Below are 20,368 nucleotides of genomic sequence, written 5' to 3'. Positions count from 1 at the left end.
CCAGAACATGAAGAAACCTATATACCACCCCCTGTTATTAGGATTTTATTCCAGGGACAGTGAAGAAACACCGACAGACTTCATACATAAAGTCTAAGATCAATTATTTATTTTAGAAAGATCATCATGCATTTTAAAAACACGAAGTACTTCCAGCTGTTTATGGGCAGACTCTGCGTGTGCAGTACTAACTTCTTGATTCTAGTATGTCCCAAACCGAAGTAAGTGTGGGCCCTCCCAAACCTTTTTTCTTGTGGTCCAGCCTCAGCCAGTGGCTTCACTTTTCTCTTGTTGTCTAGATGGAAAACCTAGAATTGTGTTCAAATTTTCCTTTCCTTATATCCAATTAGTCACTGAAATAGGCAAATATTACCTTTCTCCTCTCTTGCTTTTTAATTGCATATCCAGTACTCTAGGCCATATTTAAACTTTCCCATTCATTTCTCCCAACTACTCTAAGAAATATTTTGTGAAGACATACAAGCTGCCAGCAAGCATACACAAAATGCTCAGCTTCACTAATCATCAGGGAAATGCAAATTAAAACCACAATGAGATACCGTCTCACACCAGTCAGAATGGCTATTATTAAAAAGTCGGTGGTGGCTCAAGCCTGTAATCCCAGCACTTTGGGAGGCCGAGATGGGCGGATCACGAGGTCAGGAGATCGAGACTATCCTGGCTAATATGGTGAAACCCCGTCTCTACTAAAAAATACAAAAAACTAGCCGGGTGAGGTGGCGGGCCCCTGTAGTCCCAGCTACTCGGGAGGCTGAGGCAGGAGAATGGCATGAAGCCGGGAGGCGGAGCTTGCAATGAACTGAGATCCGGCCACTGCACTCCAGCCTGGGCGACAGAGCGAGACTCCGTCTCAAAAAAAAAAAAAAAATCAAAAAAGCAACAGATGTTGGTGTGGATGTGGAGAAAAGTGTATGCTTGTACATGGCTGGTAGAAATGTAAATTAGTTCAACTTCCATGGAAAACACTATGGAGATATCTCAAATAAATAAAAATAGAGTTGCTATTTGGCTCAGCAATTCCACTACCAGAGGAAAAGAAATAATGATATTAAAAAGTCTCTTGCACTTGTACGTTTGTCATAGCAGTATTCACAATAGCAAAGTCATGGAATCAATTGAAGCATCCGTCAATGGTTGATTGGATAAAGAAAATGTGGCACATATATTCAGTGAAATACTATGCAGCCATATAAAGAATAAAATCATGCCCTTTGCAGCAGCAGGGATGCAGTTATACACCATTATCCTAAGTGAAATAACTCAGAAACAGAAAATCAAATAGTGCATTCTCACTTACAAGTGAGAGTTAAAAAATGGGTACACGTGAACATAAAAATGGAAACAATAGACACTGAGGGTTCCAAAAGTGGGGAGGTTGGGAGAGGAGTGAGGGATGAAAAATTACTTATTGGGTACAATGTTCACTAGTTGGGTGTTGGGTACCCTAGAAACCCAAATCTCACCACAATGCAATATACACATATAACAGCCTTACACATGTACCTGCTGAATCAAAAATAAATAAATTGATTAATTAAATTAAACTACTGCCACACACATAAAAGAGACTAGATTGTTTTAGTACTCCTGAAAATCCCTTCAATATCTTCCCAACACCTCTGGAATCCAGTCCAAATGCCTTGTAACATTTAAGACCCTCCAAGTCTTTCCCTAAGGTGCCTTTCTAGCCCTAACTCCTGTTATACCTGATTTCATATCCTGCACACCAAGACATTTAAATGCCTCTGCATAATGCTTACATGACATTGATCATGTTCTTCTCTTGCCCATGATTATTCTCAACTCCGTGGAATGTTTGGATATGCTACTCATCCTTTGGCATCCAGCAAAAATGCTACATTTGCCCTGAAGTATTCTGTAACCCTTTTATTTGAGTTGAATGGGCTCTTACTGTGCACTTTCTCAGGACTTGGCTTAGGGTTCCCCGAAAATTTTCTTACTTAGTACTTACTTCATTTTGCTGATTTCTATGACAAGTCCTACAATCTAAGTCACAGGATGCAAATGGAGGTGGCCCACTTTCATCTTTGTTTGACTCACCCAGTGTTTTCAATATAATAATATGTGTCTCACATGGGCATGTGCTCTTCAGTTCTCAGCAGTTGAAATGCTTTCACTTATTTCATATATTTATTTACATCTCTGGCCTTGAACGTTAAAATCATCACAAACGTGGTAAGAGTTGTACTGAGACCACATTGGTTATTAAAAAAAAATCATCAAATGAAACAAATAAAAAAACAACATAGCACTACATAGCGAAATGTAATAATGAGATAACACTAGAAATGCAAGTTTATTCAATTCAGGAACTTTTCTTTCCTTTTCAATTTATCTAACAGGTTAATGAAAAAGTGAAACTTTTCAGTTTATCTCACAGGTGAGTGAAGACATGAAATCTGAAGTTAGAAGAGAAGACCACTTTTAATCTGAAATAGTAATAAGGTTATTTGTAGTATTCTTCTAAATCGAAGCACATAACTGCCCACCGTGGTAAGAACCACCTTGTGAATGATAACACAAAAGCAAAAGAGAAACAGAATGTACTTCTAGTCTCTTCTGAATAATCAAAGTTGTAATATAAAATCTAGAAGAGAGATATCCTGACATAGGAGTCTGGAAATTAGGTCTGTGCTTTCCTTCAAGTCATTTCACCTTCAAAAGATACAGTTTTTATTATTATATTAATCTGGTTAGAGATATACAAAGAATGAGTAAGATAGTATATAGTGAGTTATAAAATATGTGTTATAAGATAGCAAAGTCAGCATATAAGGTAAAGTTGCATGTCGTTAAAATGAATCTTGAAAATTCCTTAAACTTCCTTGTTTCAAACTACTATACTTTACGATAGTTTCCAAAATGGAAAGCAAGTATCTTAAAGTAGAAATAAAATGACTAGTTGGAGTGTGAGAAAAAAATAACAGAAGGTCCATTTGTATTGTATTCTTATCTCATTTTTAAAATTTTCTCTGTCACAGGTCATTTAATACATGAATACACTAGTTCAGAAACGCATAACCATAAGTAAAAATTGGTATGGAAATATTGTTAGTTTTTGCTAAATTTTATATTTTACTCATAGGAATATATATTTTAAAAAATGTTGCTGACCCCTGCTTTACATCACTGTTGATGAGTGAGCACTAGATACAGTAGTTGGCTTTGTTTCAGAGCTGTGTTCCGTTAAACAAACATTTTCAACTTTGAAACCTCATTAAAAATAGAGAGACGCTCGCACCAGTTAGAATGGCGATCATTAGAAAGTCGGAAACAACAGATGCTGGAGAGGATGTGGAGAAATAGGAATGCTTTTACACTGTTGGTGGGACTGTAAACTAGTTTAATCATTGTGGAAGACAGTGTGGCAATTTCTCAAGGATCTAGAACTAGAAATACCATTTGACCTAGCCATCCCATTACTGGGTATATACCCAAAGGATTATAAATCATGCTGCTACAAAGACACATGCACACGTATGTTTATTGCTGCACTATTCACAATAGCAAAGACTTGGAATTAACCCAAATGTACATTAGTGACAGACTGGATTAAGAAAATGTGGCACATATACACCATGGAATACTATGCAGCCATAAAAAAGGATGAGTTCATGTCCTTTCTAGGGACATGGATGCAGCTGGAAACCATCATCCTCCGCAAGCTATTGCAAGAACAGAAAACCAAACACCGCATGTTCTCACTCGTAGGTGGGAATTGAACAATGAGATCAATTGGACACAGGAAGGGGAATATTACACACAGGGGCCTGTTGTGCGGTAGGGGGAGGGGGGAAGGATAGCATTAGGAGACATACCTAATGTAAATGATGAGTTAATGGGTGCAGCACAGCGACATGGCACATGCATACATATGTAACAAAGCCGCACGTTGTGCATATGTACCCTAGAACATAAAGTATAATAAAAAAGATAGAGAGATGCTCACCTTATCAGAGACATATGGGAATGAAGAAGACCAATGGAAGGAGCAGCCAGGTTCATATCTCCCATGGTATGTGTTTTTGAAGCAGTAGAGTAGCAAGTCATGCCATTTAATTATATGTGCTATCTAGCTTTTTCTCTCTTCCTCTCTCTCTCATGTAGCACTCCATGCTTAAGAATTGACTCTATGTAAGTGAATTAATGTGAATATTTTGCAAAGCCACCACACATAATAAAGCCTTGAAAATCATAATCTGCTATGCAAATGTAATGTATTCATAATTTTGACATAAATAAATTGCATGAAAACAGTAAAGAAAGGGGAATCAAAATTTTCCTACATACAAAAAAATTTTAACTCATTTTGTTGGTTTCCTCAAAAATATAAGAAGGGGAGAAGTCCTGCAGCAAAGTGAATACTCGCATGAAATTTATAGCCTGCTTAGACAATCAGGTAGTAAATATTTAGAATAGAAAAGAGGAGAGGAATGGTCATTACTCTATTATGATTTCTCAAGTTCATGTTACCATTGTAAAATCCAGAATGAAAAATAATCATTATCTAAAGTGAAACTTAATATTAACCTTACTGAAAAAGGTCACCATGCCTCTGTGTAAAGTGAACATGGCATATTTCTACATGGTTGACTTTAGGTATTTTCCTATCTATTCGTTGGTACCTGCATATATTTTGTACGTGTCTATGCATGCATCTTTTATGCACATAGATAACTAACCCTTCTCACCAGGGCAAAATGATAAAGATCATCACATTTTTTTTTTTTCTATAGCAGCGTTACAAGGAATGACTTAAAAGTGAATAAGCTAAAGTTTGAAACATGTGCTTAAAAGTCAAAATACTATAGGCCGCACACTGCCAAATGCAAAACTTTCCATTTTTTAGGTACACAGCTTTTAAACTAATATATTTAAAATTTTAATGTTTTATTATATACTTCTTTTTCATTCCTGGGAGTAATTTATATGTACCTCATTTACAAGGTTTTCATCCCTATATTAAATTACAATAGAGGAATAGGAAGGAAATACTGTTGCAGCTAAAAAATTCCAAAAAAGCATTTTTATAATTAGCCCTTTGCCTAAAAACAAGAAAAGTAAAATACAATTTTTAAAATATATTCAATTATTTAATATTTTATTTTTAATTGACTAATAACTTTATATATGTATAGGGTATAATGTGGTGTTTTCATGTATGTATACATTGTGGAATGACTAAATCAAGCTAACATATCAGTTGCCTAAAAGCCGGAGCTTTTGTCTACAGCAGTTAAAATGGTCATGAGAAATCAGAAAGTGTGTATTTCTAGACCTCAGGCTTGAATTTGAGGTAATCTAGAAAAAGAGGAGGGAATTCAAAGCTGCAGACAAAATAACAAAATTCTCATCTAAGACAAGATGGCAATACCATCTTCACAAAGTAATACAGATCCACGTTTTAGCAATACCTATTGAAATGCCAGTATATCACAATTCATGTTTGTAGCCTTAAACCTAAATGAATGTACTATTCTCAAACAATAGATTAATTGAATTTCATATCACCAAAAACATTTGCTTAATGATACTTTGGATGTTCTGAAATTGCCTTTTCACTGCATATGCATATAAAGAGTATACTTCTACTTAACAACCTTCTATATTATTAAGGAAAAATGTTTAAATATTTGACTCTGTTTATAACTCTAATTTTCTCAAGGCTTAAATAAATACATAGTAAAATTAAGCCCATTGATACTCCTCATTCCAGGTGTGCTGAAAGAAACTGTGATGTTAAAAAATGACTACCTTATCCTAAGAGGTAATATTTTAATAACTAGTATATAACATTAGCCACTCTCATGGTGGAATAAACTAAAAACCAAATAACTAATATTTCTAATGTAAAAAATACTTAGATCATGCATGAGAGAGATAGTGTGGGAGCCGTTTTTGAAGATGGCATCGGATGACTTTCACCTCTTGATATTTATGTCCCTGTGCTATCCCCTCTCACATTGACAATTTCAGGGCATCCAAAGTCCCATTAAGCAAATGTTTTTGATGACATGAAATCACATTGAATAAAGTTTCCCCCATGTAATTAATAATATATTATGGATATGAGAGAGTATGACTTTTGAAACTAGGTTATAAAGGACATGGCAGCTTCTATCTAGCTCTCTCCTGGATCACTAATACTGGATGAAGCCCGTTACCTGTGGGGACATCCACGTGGCAATTAACTGAGTCCATCTGCCAATAACTAGCACTACTTGCTTGGTGTGTGGGTCAGTCATCTTGGAAGCAGACTCTCCAGCCCCAGTTAAGCCTTCAGATGAGCAGCACCAGGTGACATCTTGACTGCAATCTTATGGGAGACACTGAGTGATAACCATCCAGCCAAACTGCTCCTGGATTCCTGACCCACACAGGATGCTTGAGATAGTTAGTGCTTATTGGTTTTAGCTGCTAAGTTTTGGGTTAATTTGTCACCCAGCAATAGATAACTAACAGTGGCATCAGAAACAAGGGAAAGAACATGGGTCGAGAGGTTATCACATCTAAAATGTCTTGACGGTCACGCAAAGCTGAATGCTCTTCAGGTCAAGTCTCTTGTGCCTCAGTTTTTTCAACAGTAAATTGATGATAGTAAATCTTATCTCACAGAGGTCTGAACAATAAATGAGATAAAAGAATTCAAAGAAACTGGAAAGTGTTTTTTTTTCTCAGTAACTATATATTTCTTTCTTTTCTTTAAATTGTGCTTAATTTTACAGTCTTTCTTTTAAGGGGTTTTAAGCTGATTGCTGTTAGCACACGGAAATGGACTTTACAGGATGTTGAAGAACTGCAGGCAGAGATAGGGCTACGGATGTTCAGGCACTGCCTCTGTTTTTCATTTGTGTTTATTTGTTTATGTTTATCCGGATGAAGAGCTGGTTTTGAAGATCTTGATTTAAGATAAATGAATATTTATAAACATTCTCTCACATAGAAGTAACGTGATCGTGTAAGTTATTTCTGAATATTTATGTAAGCCTCAAATTAAAAAAAAAAGTCTCTAGGAAACAAAACTCTAGATCATGCAGAAATAAACTCTGTTCCTCTCTGACAGGGTCTCTGACAGCTTCATGTTCCCAGTTAAAGACCTCAGAGGTCAAGAAATCAACTCTGAAACATGCTGTATCTGTTTCTGCTGTGTTCCTCTTGACTCCATTTTTCTGTGTCCTTGACTAAATAAATTGGGAAATTATAAGTGAGTGTTTGTACGTGCAGTTTCTTATTTTGCAAATCCATAAACAACTTAGAATGCTTTTACTCTTGGTATTTCACATTGACATTTCAAATAAGTTTTGATAGACTCTTAAGGGCCTTCCTTGACCTACACTGGGTGCCATAGTATAGGGGTTAAACCCATGGACTCTGCATGAAGATTTATAAGACTTCCTGGATTTAAATCCCAGCTCTGCCACTAACTGCATGAACTTGTGCAAATTACTTAAAAGCATTCTGTGCTTTGGTTTCCTCAGGCAAAAGTTAAGAATCATATTTACCTTACAGGTTTGTTATAAGAGTAAAATGGGTAGCCGGGCGCGATGGCTCACGCCTGTAATCCCAGCACTTTGGGAGGCCGAGGCGGGCTGATCATGAGGCCAGGAGATCGAGACCACCCTGGCTAACACGGTGAAACCCCGTCTCTACTAAAAATACAAAAAATTAGCCAGGCGTGTGGTGGGCGCCTGTAATCCCAGCTGCTGGGGAGGCTGAGGTGGGAGAATGGCGTGAACCCAGGAGGCGGAGCTTGCAGTGAACTGAGATCTCTCCATTGCACTCCAGGCTGGGTGACTCCGTCTCAAAAAAGAAAAGAAAAAAAGAGTAAAATGGATAAATATTAGCAACTTTGAACACTACCTGTCCAACAGCAGGTGCTTGCTAAATAGATAGCTTTTTATTTATTTTTATTTTTTCATTTTTTATTTTTTTGAGACAGAGTCTTGCTCTGTCTTCTTCTTTGAGAACCACTTTTCTGGATATTTGTCCATATAGATAATTACAAACTGAAACTTCAGTTTCATTGCTGGAGTGTAATGGCACGATCTCGGCTCACTGCAATTTCCGTCTCCTGGGTTCAAGCGATTCTCCTGCCTCAGCCTCCTGAGTAGCTGGGACTACAGGTGCCTGTCATCATGCCCGGCTAATTTTTTTTATTTTTAGTAGAGATGGGGTTTCACCATGTTGACCAGGGTGGTCTCAATCTCATGACCGCGTGATCCACCCGTCTTTGCCTCCCAAAGTGCTGAGATTACAGGCGTAAGGCACCGTGCCTGAATAGCTTTTGATTTTGATGAAGTAAATAATTGAATGGCCTGGGCGTTTATGGTGAATCTACATAGTGAGTGCAACCATTCAGCAACCAGAATCCTTCTCTTTCCTACTCCCTACGTATACTCAACTTTGCTTTACTTTAGTTTTGAAAGGAAATTATTCATTACCATGATATTTGAGAATTTGAATATTGCCTCAAATATATCCCTAAAGATGATAAAAGTATGCTTCACTCTGAACTGAAAATATGCTTGCCTTTCACAAGTGCATTTGATTTTCACAGCTGCATTTTTCTAGGTGTGTGAGTGTGTTGGGGAGGACATTGATTGGGGAAAATCAATCTACTTTTTCCTTTTTAGCAAATGGTTCTGAACTCCTTTGAAAATCTAATAAAAGCTGTAGTCCATCTCTACAGCAGGAAAAAAAAATCACTGAAGCTATGATTGTGGGCACCAATTGGCCCTTTTCTATATTTACTATAGGCCAAGAAAGTGGACCGAGGATTATTGTAGCTTTTTTTTTTTTTTTTTTTTTTTTTTTTTTTTTTTTTGACAATGGTTGCTGAATTTAGAAAAGAGAAAAAGGGAGAGCAGAAAAAAAAATCCAGGACATTGCTTCAGAAAGTATTGGAAACAAAATGGCCTTTAACAAAGAAGCTCTGATTGTTAGCTTTTAAGAAATTAATGACACAAATTAAAAAGTGACTTTGAAAGGTATGTAAAATAGTCTGTCAATGTTATTTATACAGTGTTTTGTAGAGAACCAGGGATCTGGGGGACTCCTGCAATGATGTCCTAATTTATAGGAGGGTTGTGAACAGGTAGAATTGAGACTCCATTTACCCAGCATCTACTAGAGAAGTGCTGTTTTCACAAATAGTACTTCTTGGGCTTCCAAATAAGATTGTACATGAACAAAGAGTTCCATAACTTGCAAAGGACTGAGAACCACTTTTCTGGATATTTGTCCATATAGATAATTACAAACTGAAACTTCTCAACCTGGGTTATCAAAATCTGAGAAAGGCTATATTGGCAGATGTACAATATTGTAGGGTGAAATGAGAGTGACCACAGACCAGTTTACCTAATTCTCAGTACATAAAAATACGGAGTCTTCTACTAAGCTACAAAAAGGCAAATTTAGAATTGGTAAAAGCATATAAATTAGTAGAAAGAATTTAAAAATTGAACAACTCAAATTATTGAACAAGTTGCATATAAAATAGCTAAAAATTTTTTTAGGCAAAACCAGTCAGAAGAAGTGAGACAGTTCTGGGGATATTCTCCCTTATTATTAAGATTAATTGTAAAAAAGGGATATTGTCTTCCACAAATCTTTTGATTCCAGTTCCAGAAAAAAATACCTGCTGGTATCACATACATTCTTATCCTTTGTGGTAATATCTAAGTCCTTATATAATTTCACCAGTTTTCTGTTCAGATATTTAGCTGAAATTTATTATGAGCCATGACATAAGTAAATGATACCATTTGGAGGTGTCCCACCCAAAATCTCATCCTGGATTTAATCTGAATTGTAATCCCCACGTGTTGGGGGAGAGAGCCATGGGCAGTGATTAGATCATGCGGACAGTTCCCCCATCCTGTTCTCATGATAGTGAGTGAGTTCTCACAAGATCTGATGGTTTTATAAGGGGGTTTTCCCCCTTTTGCTCGGTACTTCTCTCTCCTGCCGCCTAGTGAAGAAAGACGTGTTTGCTTCCCCTTCCACTGTGACTGTAAGTTTCCTGTGGCCTCCCCAGTCGTGTGGAACTGTGAGTCAATGTAAACCTGTCTCCTTCATAAGTTACCCAGTCTTGGGCAGTTCTTTATAGTAGCATGAGAACGGACTAATACAGTATGTAAACTCTCCTTATGTGTGTGTGTGTGTGTGTAAACCATATATGGTATACACACACACACACATATATGTATGTGTATATATAGGATATATATGGTATCTATGCCATATATATACACATACACACACATGTTGTACAGTATGGAATTGCCAACACTTGGCTTTTTTGACTTTGAAAGGGGGAATTCCATATGGTTTGACCTAGCATTTGCTTGAATATATTCCTCCCTAGTTTTGATGCAGAATCTATACAGTATAGATAATTCCCTCTCCTCTGTATTATAGACTCCAGTTTACCCACAGGGGTCCTGTGACTTTTTTGCTGGCTTGATAACAGCATTCGAAGAGGTCTGAATGAGCCTACTGGTTGAAAATAAAGAGAAAGTTGTCAAGTCCTGTCTTATCTTATTCAGTAGCTCTTGCCAAGATTTTTGGGTCTTCTCAAGGGAGTAATCACACAGAGTTGAAATTAGAGCAACCCTAAAATCCCATTGGTTAGTCCTTTAGGCATGTATTTTATCTCCTCTACAGTCTCTTTAGTGACAGAATATCTGGAACACAGTGTCCTATACAACAAAATGTTAAACTATCTTGTGGGAGAAGAAGACAGGTGAAAGGATTGAGGCTTATCAAGGAAGCCAGGCAAAGACAGCAATTCCTATTGCTTTTGAAGTGCTCTTGTGGAAGCTGTACTCAAGTCCTTTAAGAGCTGGTTTACTTCCCAAATAAACTGAGTTGCCAGCAAGAGCAATGGTGGGGAAGAAATGAAATGCATCAGTGATGGGGGATTTGCAGGCATTTCTGAGATCACACAAACCAAAGTGGACATTTCTTCCGGATGCTATTAGCTACTCATCCCTCCCACATGGGCCCCTTCAATTTGCTTGCTGGAGAGGAGGCTGCTGAGAATCATTCAAGCCAGTTAAAGAAATTGCCTAAAGTAAGTATCTGAAACACAAACACATTATCTCAAAGTGCTTAGAACACAGTAATAATCACAAAGTCCTTACTTCTTCTCTCCTTTGTACCACTCAAAGGCTGGAGGTGGCACACCTGCACCTTCGCATCTTATCAGGCCACTGCGTCCGGGGGTCACGGTGCCAGATTTAATTTCCTGAATAGTAGGAGCAACTGCAAAAGAAACAAACAAAGAAATATTAGTGGATAAGTACAAATAATCCTCAACAGAAATATGACACACATATATTTTTATTCCTTCTATATTTGAAGCAAACTTATGCCTGATAGACCAATGCATCATATTTTCAGTGTTTTATGCTTCAAATACAAGACTAGTCATTTTCAGCTTCATTTTTCAAGTTGAGCAATAGATGAATGTTTTCAGGGAGTGCAGAGTAAATGCAATACATTTTGGCCTTCCTTCCTATTGGAAAAATGGCATTGGTGAGGGTAACACTTCATCTGCACTCCAGTCCAACTCTACTGCAATAATAGTTCTCATCTATTGAGTGATCACAGGGAGCCAGTCACTGGGCCAGGTGCTTTACATTCTCCATTTTCTCACAAAACTACTCTGAGCTTTATGGTATTATCTCAATTTTACAAATGTAAAAACTAAAGTTCAGAGATGTTAAATGAATTGTCAAGGTCACACAACTACTTAGTTGCAGAATTTGGCTTTGAAGTCAGGCATGTTAACTCAAAGCCTGAGCTCTTGACATATTCTGTGTTTTTTCCTGCCTCCTCCCTATACTTTAGTAATTTAGTGTTTTTTTTCTTTAATGTAGTTTCTTCTGTCTGAATGCTGTTTTTCCCATTTCCACAGATCCAAGATCCATTTTAGGCATCAGTGTCTCCATGCTCTTCCCTATTGCTCTAGCAAGAAAAAGTTTCCCCTCCTCTGCGTATCTGGATCTCTCATATCATGAACGTTCTATCACGTATTGATAGAAATGTATTGCATTGTATCATGTACTGTATTTATGGGTATGCCAGACTTTCTTTTCAGTTCCTTGAAGGCAGGGATAAATATCTGATTCATCTTTGTATATTCCAAGATTATTGCACAGTGCCTAGCACAGTATGATGCTTAAAAACCTTTCTTGTTGCAGCATAACTTTTTTTTTTTATCCTTCACATAGTTATTCAGCTGTCAACATGTGCCAGCCATTTCTCAAGGAACAAAGCAGTTAATTGCCCTGAGGTGATGAAGCTTATATTCTAGATGGGGTAACAAATGGGGAGACAGACTATAAGCAGCAGATGTCGCAAATAAGTAGTTTAAATAAAATGTTAGAAGGTGATAAACAATACAGTAAAATAAAAACAAAACCCTTATAGTTGCAGGGTAAGAGGAATCAGAGAAAGGAATGGATTGCAGTTTTCGATAGGATAATCTGAGTAGGCCTCATCGAGATGGTAAAATTTGCACAAAAACTAGATGTGGATGAGTGAGTTAGCTACGTGGCTATTTAGAGACAGCCTTGTAGGAAGAGGGAAGAGCTTGCAGTAAGACACTGAGGCTGAAGCTTGCCTAGTTTGTTTAAGAAATAGCAAGATTGGTGTGACCGACACAAGAGAAAAGAGAGCAGGAGCAGATAGGAACAATTTTCAGTGGATTCCAAGTTCATACCAAAGAGAAACAAAGGATGGAAGATTGGGTAGGACCTCTTGGGTCATTTCAAGGAATTGACTTTTATTCTAGGACAAATGGTGAATCTCTGCAGAGTAGAGATGAAATCTGATCGGTTTTTTGAAAAGATGACTCTGGCTGCTGTGTTGAAAAAAGACCATAGTGAGGCTAGGATAAAAGTCTAGGGATAAAGTAGGGAATGCAGTAAGCAAGGCAAATGAAGGTGGGTGGCTCACGTCAGGGTGGTAGCAGTGGAAGTGGTGGAAAGTTACTGGGCTTGTGGTCTACTGTGAAGGTGGAGCTGATAAGATTTCTAGATAGACTGAAGTGACATAGAGAAAATAAAGAGGAGTCAAGGGTGATTAATTTGGCTTGAGTAGCTAAAAGGTTATTGACTGAGATGAAAAGGACTGTAAATAGAAGAATTTTGCAGGGGGCTGGGCACAGTAGATCACACCTGTAATCCCAGCAGGTTGACAGGCTGAGGCGGGTGGATCACCTGAGGTCAGGAGTTCGAGACCCGCCTGGCCAACATGGTGAAACCCTGCCTCTACTAAAATTACAAAAATTACTCAGGCATAGTGGTGGGCTCCTGTAATTCCAGCTACTTGGGAGGCTGAAGCAGGAGAATCGCTTTAACCCGGGAGGCAGAGGTTGCAGTGAGTTAAGACTGACATTGCACTTTAGCCTGGGCAACAAAAGCAAAACTCCATCTCAAAAAAAAAAAAAAAAAAAAAAGAAAAAAAAAAAGAATTTTGGAGAGAAACATTAGGAGTTGTATGTATGCATCTTTTCATAAATATTTCCCTTTCTACCAAGTTTTTAACATACTATAATTCATATTTCAAATAACACTATAGAAAATTATTCAACAACTAGAATCTTGAAGATACAAAAACTGCTTCATTCAGAAATATGGCCTAAGTGTGCACTGTGGATATATTTTGATTTATTTGGAAAGCAATGAAAAAGTACAGTGTTTAATTTTTTTTTTTTTTTTTTTTTTTGAGACGGAGTCTCGCTCTGTCACCCAGGCTGGAGTGCAGTGGCCAGATCTCAGGTCACTGCAAGCTCCGCCTCCCAGGTTCACGCCATTCTCCTGCCTCAGCCTCCCGAGTAGCTGGGACCACAGGCACCGCCACCTTGCCCGGCTAGTTTTTTTTTTTTTGTATTTTTAGTAGAGACGGGGTTTCACCGTGTTAGCCAGGATGGTCTCGATCCCTTGACCTCGTGATCCGCCCGTCTCGGCCTCCCAAAGTGCTGGGATTACAGGCTTGAGCCACCGCGCCCGGCCAGTGTTTAATGTTTTATCAATATTCAGTGAATACTGAATATATAGTTTTCAACATATGAAAAATTATTGCACTTCTATTTGTCTGTGGTGTTTTTATTCTTATTATTTATAGTTCTAGAAAACATTGCAAGGAAAATATTTTTGTTAAAGTACTTGCTAATAAATTGATGAAAATTAATGAAATAATATTTCCAAAAAATGTTTGCATAAGAACTGTTACAAGATAATATAGATACATACATATACACCAACACACATCTAGTTTTATATATATAATATCATATATGTATAACATTTATAATGTACATATATGTATATACACCCTTATATATACATATTTATGTATACATGGGTGTATACATATATGTATATTCACAAACACAATACAATAAATCATTTCATAATTTAAAAATTATTTTGTTAAGCAAAGTTTCATGTCACCTACAAAAGTCAATGAAATATATTAAAAAATCTATAAATAAAACTTCATGTACTTGTCAATTATTAAGACACTGCTCATAACAGGTACAGGTAAGCTTGTATTTTCACTATTGTTCTCACCTGCTTTAATCTCTCTTTCCTATCACACAAACAGGCCGTAATCTTTTATGAGATCTAACTATTATTGAAGATGAAATAACCATATGCAACAGGAGATCCACAACAAGCTTCTATTGATAACCTGGTTAGTTTAATTACTCTCTTGTTTGTCAAGGGGGCCATGACTCATTATAAACAAAAGCATGAAATCCGGAACATTGTGTGAAAACCCAGGCGTAATGAACCGAAATCAAAATCTAATTCATCATTAAAAGGCTTTTGTGCAGTACAGTGTACATACGGCTCAGCACTGGGTGCTTTACCACACAAGTTAAAGGGACATGATCCTGTTATCTAGGGTTTCGTGGGCTGCTAAGATGGACAACAAAAATGGAAAGACACCTAAAATGTCATATGAAAAATATGGATAAAGAATGGATAAAAAATGAATAACATTATTAATATGCACAAGAAAAAGTCCTAAGAGCGTTTTGCAAGGTACAGAGTTAAACGTCCAAGTGTTGTGGAGTAATCAATGTGGGGAGAAGATTCTCATGCAGATATCCCTTTGTGGTTAAAATTATAAACTTGAACCGAAAGCCTCTATTGATTTTACTTGGAAACATAAAAATTCTTATTACATATTCATATTACTGTGCATCTTTTGGAAATAACTTATTCAAAAAGAAAAAGATTCATCCATTTATTTATTCTTCATTCCTTTGTTGATTCAACAAATATTTGTATCAGGGATCACATTAACGAAAGAAATAATAATATTCCTGGCTTCACAGAGCTGATACGAAGTGATACAAACTAAGATGAAAACAGAGCAGGGTGAAAACAAAAAGGAAGAGCAAGATATGTTATTTACTATGTTGCAGTCTAAGAGATCCTTGATGATGAGGTAATATTTGAACAAAGAATTAAGTGATGTGAGCAAAGGAATTGTTTAGTGATTTGTAGAAAATTATTATAATAAGAAACAGGAAAGGCAAAGGTCCTGAGTGGAGAGCATGCTTGAGGTGGAAACAAGTTTAACAGGATTAAGTTTAACACACTGTTTTAGAAATAGCAAAATGGCAATCATTGCTTGAGTAGAATAGGTGAGAATAATCTAGAAGAGGATGTGGGGCAGGGGCCTGGAGCCCAGATTCTATAGGGTCTAGTAGCCCATGATAAAAGCTTTGAATTTTATTCTAAGCTGCTAAGATTTTGCAGATTTTGAGCACAGTGACATGATTTAGTTAAAATCTTATAAAGATTATTTGTCTGTTGTGTGGAACATGGTCTGCAAAGAGGCAGGAGAGGAAATGGGCAGAATAGCTATGGGGTTGTAGTAATCCTTAGGATAATGAGAAAGTCATTGGCCAATGCATAGAAAAGGCAGAAACTGAGGAGAGAATGCAATTAAATAGATCATTGCTCACATTGGACCTGAATCAACTCATTTTAGTTAACTGGCATTGACTGAGCATTTTCAGTGGATTCCAAGTTTAGAAGATTCTGAACCCTATTACTCTGTATAAATAAAAGAATTATATGTGTACAGACATGTCTGATAATGCCCAGAGAATTCCTTTCTACAGTACTTCTTAGAAATTGTGATGTACACGTAAGTCTTATGAATCTTTTATTTCGGGGTCCCCAGTCCCTGGCCCTGTTAGTAACCGGGCTACACAGCTGGAGGTGAGTGGCAGGTGAACAAATGGAGCTTCATCTGTGTTTACAAATGCTCTCCATAACTCACATTACTGCCTAAGCTCCACCTCCTGTCAGATCAATGGCAGCATTAGATCTTCACAGGAGTGTGAACCCTTTTGTGAACTGCACATGCAAGGGATGTAAGGTGCACACTCCTTATGAGAGTCTAATGACTGATGATCTAAGGTGGAGCTGAGGCACTGTTGCTAGCACTGGGGAGTGGCTGTAATACAGACTAAAGTTAGCAGAGAATTATACACAGAGACCATAACAAATCAATTGCTTGCAGACTCATATCAAAACCCTATCAGTGAGTGGTAAGCAACAATTAAGCTGCATCTGGTGGCAGGCTTTATAATGGCAAATAAGTTGAGGTATTTCAATTGCACAGCTATATCTGGTGGCAGGCTTTAAGTCAGAATCTGAGACTTTAGTCTGCATGTGGTCCACCCATTATTTTATTTACCACTTCTGTCCGTGCCTCTTTCTTACACTGCATACTTGTCTCAGCCACAGTTTTGGTAAGCCCACAAGCTAACCCTAGCCAAAATGAGTAAAAACCAAACATCACTGGAGAGCTTCATTGAAAAAGGGAAAAGACACAACAACCCTAAGACTGCCAACAAAAGAAAGCTGAATTTAAAAGAAAATACCAAGAGTCCTATTGAAATTACAGGTTCATTGTAACAGGTGATTCACATTCTCCAAGCCCACTTTGTATCGTATGTGGTGACTGGCTATCCAACAAAGCCACAAAACCTTCAAAACTGCTTTATCACATGGAGACCAAGCATCCTGCATTAAAAGACAAGCCTTTGGAGTTTTTCAAAAGGAAAAAAAAATGCAAACATAAAGAACAGAAGCAATTATTGAAGGCCACCACTTCGTCAAATGTGTCTGTACTAAGAGCATGATTCTTCATGACTAACCACATTGCTAAAGCTAAGAAGCCCTTTCTTTTTTTTTTTTTTTTTTTTTTTTGAGACAGAGTCTCGCTCTGTCGCCCAGGCTGGAGTGCAGTGGCCGGATCTCAGCTCACTGCAAGCTCCGCCTCCCGGGTTCACGCCATTCTCCTGCCTCAGCCTCCCGAGTAGCTGGGACTACAGGCGCCCGCCAGGTCGCCTGGCTAGTTTTTTGTATTTTTAGTAGAGACGGGGTTTCACCATGTTAGCCAGGATGGTCTCGATCTCCTGACCTCGTGATCCGCCCGTCTCGGCCTCCCAAAGTGCTGGGATTACAGGCTTGAGCCACCGCGCCCGGCTGAGAAGCCCTTTCCTATTGGTGAAGAGTTGACCCTGCCTGCTGCTTAGGACATTTGTTGTGAACTTCTAGGAGAGGCTGCTGTTCAAAAGGTGGCACGTGTTCCTCTTTTGGCTAGCACCATAACTAGATGAAATACCACAAGATATTAAGGCACCATTGTTAGAGAGGATTAATGAGTCACTGTGGTATGCAATCCAGGTTGATGAGTCTACTGATGTTGACAAGGCAACAATACTTGTTTATGTGGGATATATTTTTCAGGAGGATGTTCAGAAGGATGTGTTATGTGCACTTTTGTTGCCAGCCAACACCACAGCTGCAGGACTATTCAAGCCTCTGAATGATTACAAATCAGGAAAACTGAATTGGTTATTTTGTGTTGGTATATGCGTGGATGGAGTTGCCGCCATGACTTGATAGCTTTCTGGTTTCACTATTCGGGTCAAAGAGGTCAATTCTGAATGTAAGTCTACACGTTGTGTCATCCGTAGAGAAATGCTAGCTAGCTGGAAAATGTTACCTGAACTAAAATCATTTTGCAGAATGTGATTAAAATTACCAACCACGTTAAAATACATGCCCTCAACTCACATCTGTTCCCACAGCTCTGTGAGGAGATGGACACAGAGCACACATGCTTTCTCTTATACACAGAAGTGAGATGTCTTTCTAAAGGTGGATCACTGGCCAGAGTTTTTGAATTATGAGAGCCACTCCAGAGATTTCTTTTAGAAACACAGTCACCAATGGCAGCACATTTCAGTGACACAGAATGGTTCATAAAACTTGCTTACTTGTGTGACGTATTCAACCTGCTCAATGGACTCAACATGTCATTTCAGGAGAGAATAACAACCGTGTTCAAATTGGCAGATAAAGTGGCTGCATTCAAAGCCAAACTGGAATTATAAGGACGACAAATGAACACTGAGATTTTTGACATGTTTCAAACATCAGCAGAGATTTTGAAAGAGGCTGAGCCAGGACCTTCTTTCTTCCAACTGGTGCATGATCACCTAGCTCAGCTTTCAAAAGAATTTGAGCTTTACTTCCCAATCACAAAAGATACCCGAACTGGGAAGGAATGGATCCGTGACCCATTTGTGAATAAGCCAGGTGAATCAACTTTGTCCCTGCCAGAAGAGACTCAATTACTTGAGATTGCAAATGACCGTGGCCTTAAAAGTATGTTTGGGACAACCTCAAATCTCCATAGGTTCTGGATTAAAGGCAAGGCAGAATATCCTGGGTTGCCACAAAGGAGTGAAAAAACCTGCTTCCATTTCCAACATCCTATCTTTGTGAAGCAAGGTCTTCTGCAGTCACAGCCACCAAAATGAGATCATGGAGTAGACTGGAAAAGCAACACACTTCGGGTGTTACTGTCTCCCATCACCCCCAGATTAAACTGTCTAGTTGCAAGAAAACACACTCAGGCTTTCACTGATTCTACATTATGGCGAGTTGTATAATTATTTCATTTTATATTACAATATAGTAATAATAATAGAAATGAAGTGCACAATAAATTTAATGCACTTGAATCATCCTGAAACAAACTTCCACCCCACCCCACTGTCCGTAGAAAAATTGTCTTTCCTATTTCTCCACATCCTCTCCAACACCTGTTGTTTCCTGACTTCTTAATGATTGCCATTCTAACTGGTGTGAGATGGTATCTCATTGTGGTTTTGATTTGCATTTCTCTGATGGCCAGTGATGATGAGCATTTTTTCATGTGTCTGCTGGCTGTATGAATATCTTCTTTTGAGAAATGTCTGTTCATATCCTTTCCCCACTTTTTGATGGGGTTGTTTGTTTTTTTCTCGTATATTTGTTTGAGTTCTTTGTAGATTCTGGATATTAGCCCTTTGTCAGATGAGTAGGTTGCAAAAATTTTCTCCCATTCTGTAGGTTGCCTGTTCACTCTGATGGTAGTTTCTTTTGCTGTGCAAAAGCTCTTTAGTTTAATTAGATCCCATTTGTCAATTATGGCTTTTGCTGCCGTTGCTTTTGGTGTTTTAGACATGAAGTCCTTGCCCATGCCTATGTCCTGAATGGTACTACCTAGATTTTCTTCTAGGGTTTTTATGGTATTAGGTCTAACATTTAAGTCTCTAATCCATCTTGAATTAATCTTCGTATAAGGGGTAAGGAAAGGATCCAGTTTCAGCTTTCTACTTATGGCTAGCCAATTTTCCCAGCACCATTTATTAAATAGGGAATCCTTTCCCCATTTCTTGTTTCTCTCAGGTTTGTCAAAGATCAGATGGCTGTAGATGTGCGGTATTATTTCTGAGGACTCTGTTCTGTTCCATTGGTCTATATCTCTGTTTTGGTACCAGTACCATGCTGTTTTGGTTACTGTAGCCTTGTAGTATAGTTTGAAGTCAGGTAGCGTGACGCCTCCAGCTTTGTCCTTTTGACTTAGGATTGTCTTGGCAATGCGGGCTCTTTTTTGGTTCCATATGAACTTTAAAGCAGTTTTTTCCAATTCTGTGAAGAAAGTCATTGGTAGCTTGATGGGGATGGCATTGAATCTATAAATAACCTTGGGGAGTATGGCCATTTTCACGATATTGATTCTTCCTATCCATGAGCATGGTATGTTCTTCCATTTGTTTGTGTCCTCTTTGATTTCACTGAGCAGTGGTTTGTAGTTCTCCTTGAAGAGGTCCTTTACATCCCTTGTAAGCTGGATTCCTAGGTATTTTATTCTCTTTGAAGCAATTGTGAATGGAAGTTCATTCCTGATTTGGCTCTCTGCTTGTCTGTTGCTGGTGTATAAGAATGCT

The 20,368-nt window shown here is 38.0% G+C and overlaps 1 protein-coding gene across 1 annotated transcript in view; it reads right to left on the bottom strand.

Moving 5' to 3' along the window:
• NEGR1 (neuronal growth regulator 1) overlaps positions 1 to 20,368 on the bottom strand; it is an 886,803-nt gene that overhangs the window by 190,321 nt on the left and 676,114 nt on the right. The window contains exon 5 of the mRNA XM_030913644.1: positions 11,190 to 11,310. Within this exon, the coding sequence (XP_030769504.1) occupies positions 11,190 to 11,310 (121 nt within the window). The remainder of the gene's footprint in view (positions 1 to 11,189; positions 11,311 to 20,368) is intronic.

This window comes from Rhinopithecus roxellana, chromosome 12, assembly GCF_007565055.1.
Source record: "Rhinopithecus roxellana isolate Shanxi Qingling chromosome 12, ASM756505v1, whole genome shotgun sequence".
NCBI lineage: Eukaryota > Metazoa > Chordata > Mammalia > Primates > Cercopithecidae > Rhinopithecus > Rhinopithecus roxellana.
Note: the sequence above shows the minus strand (reverse complement) of the source record. Positions and strands in the feature narration are given on the sequence as shown.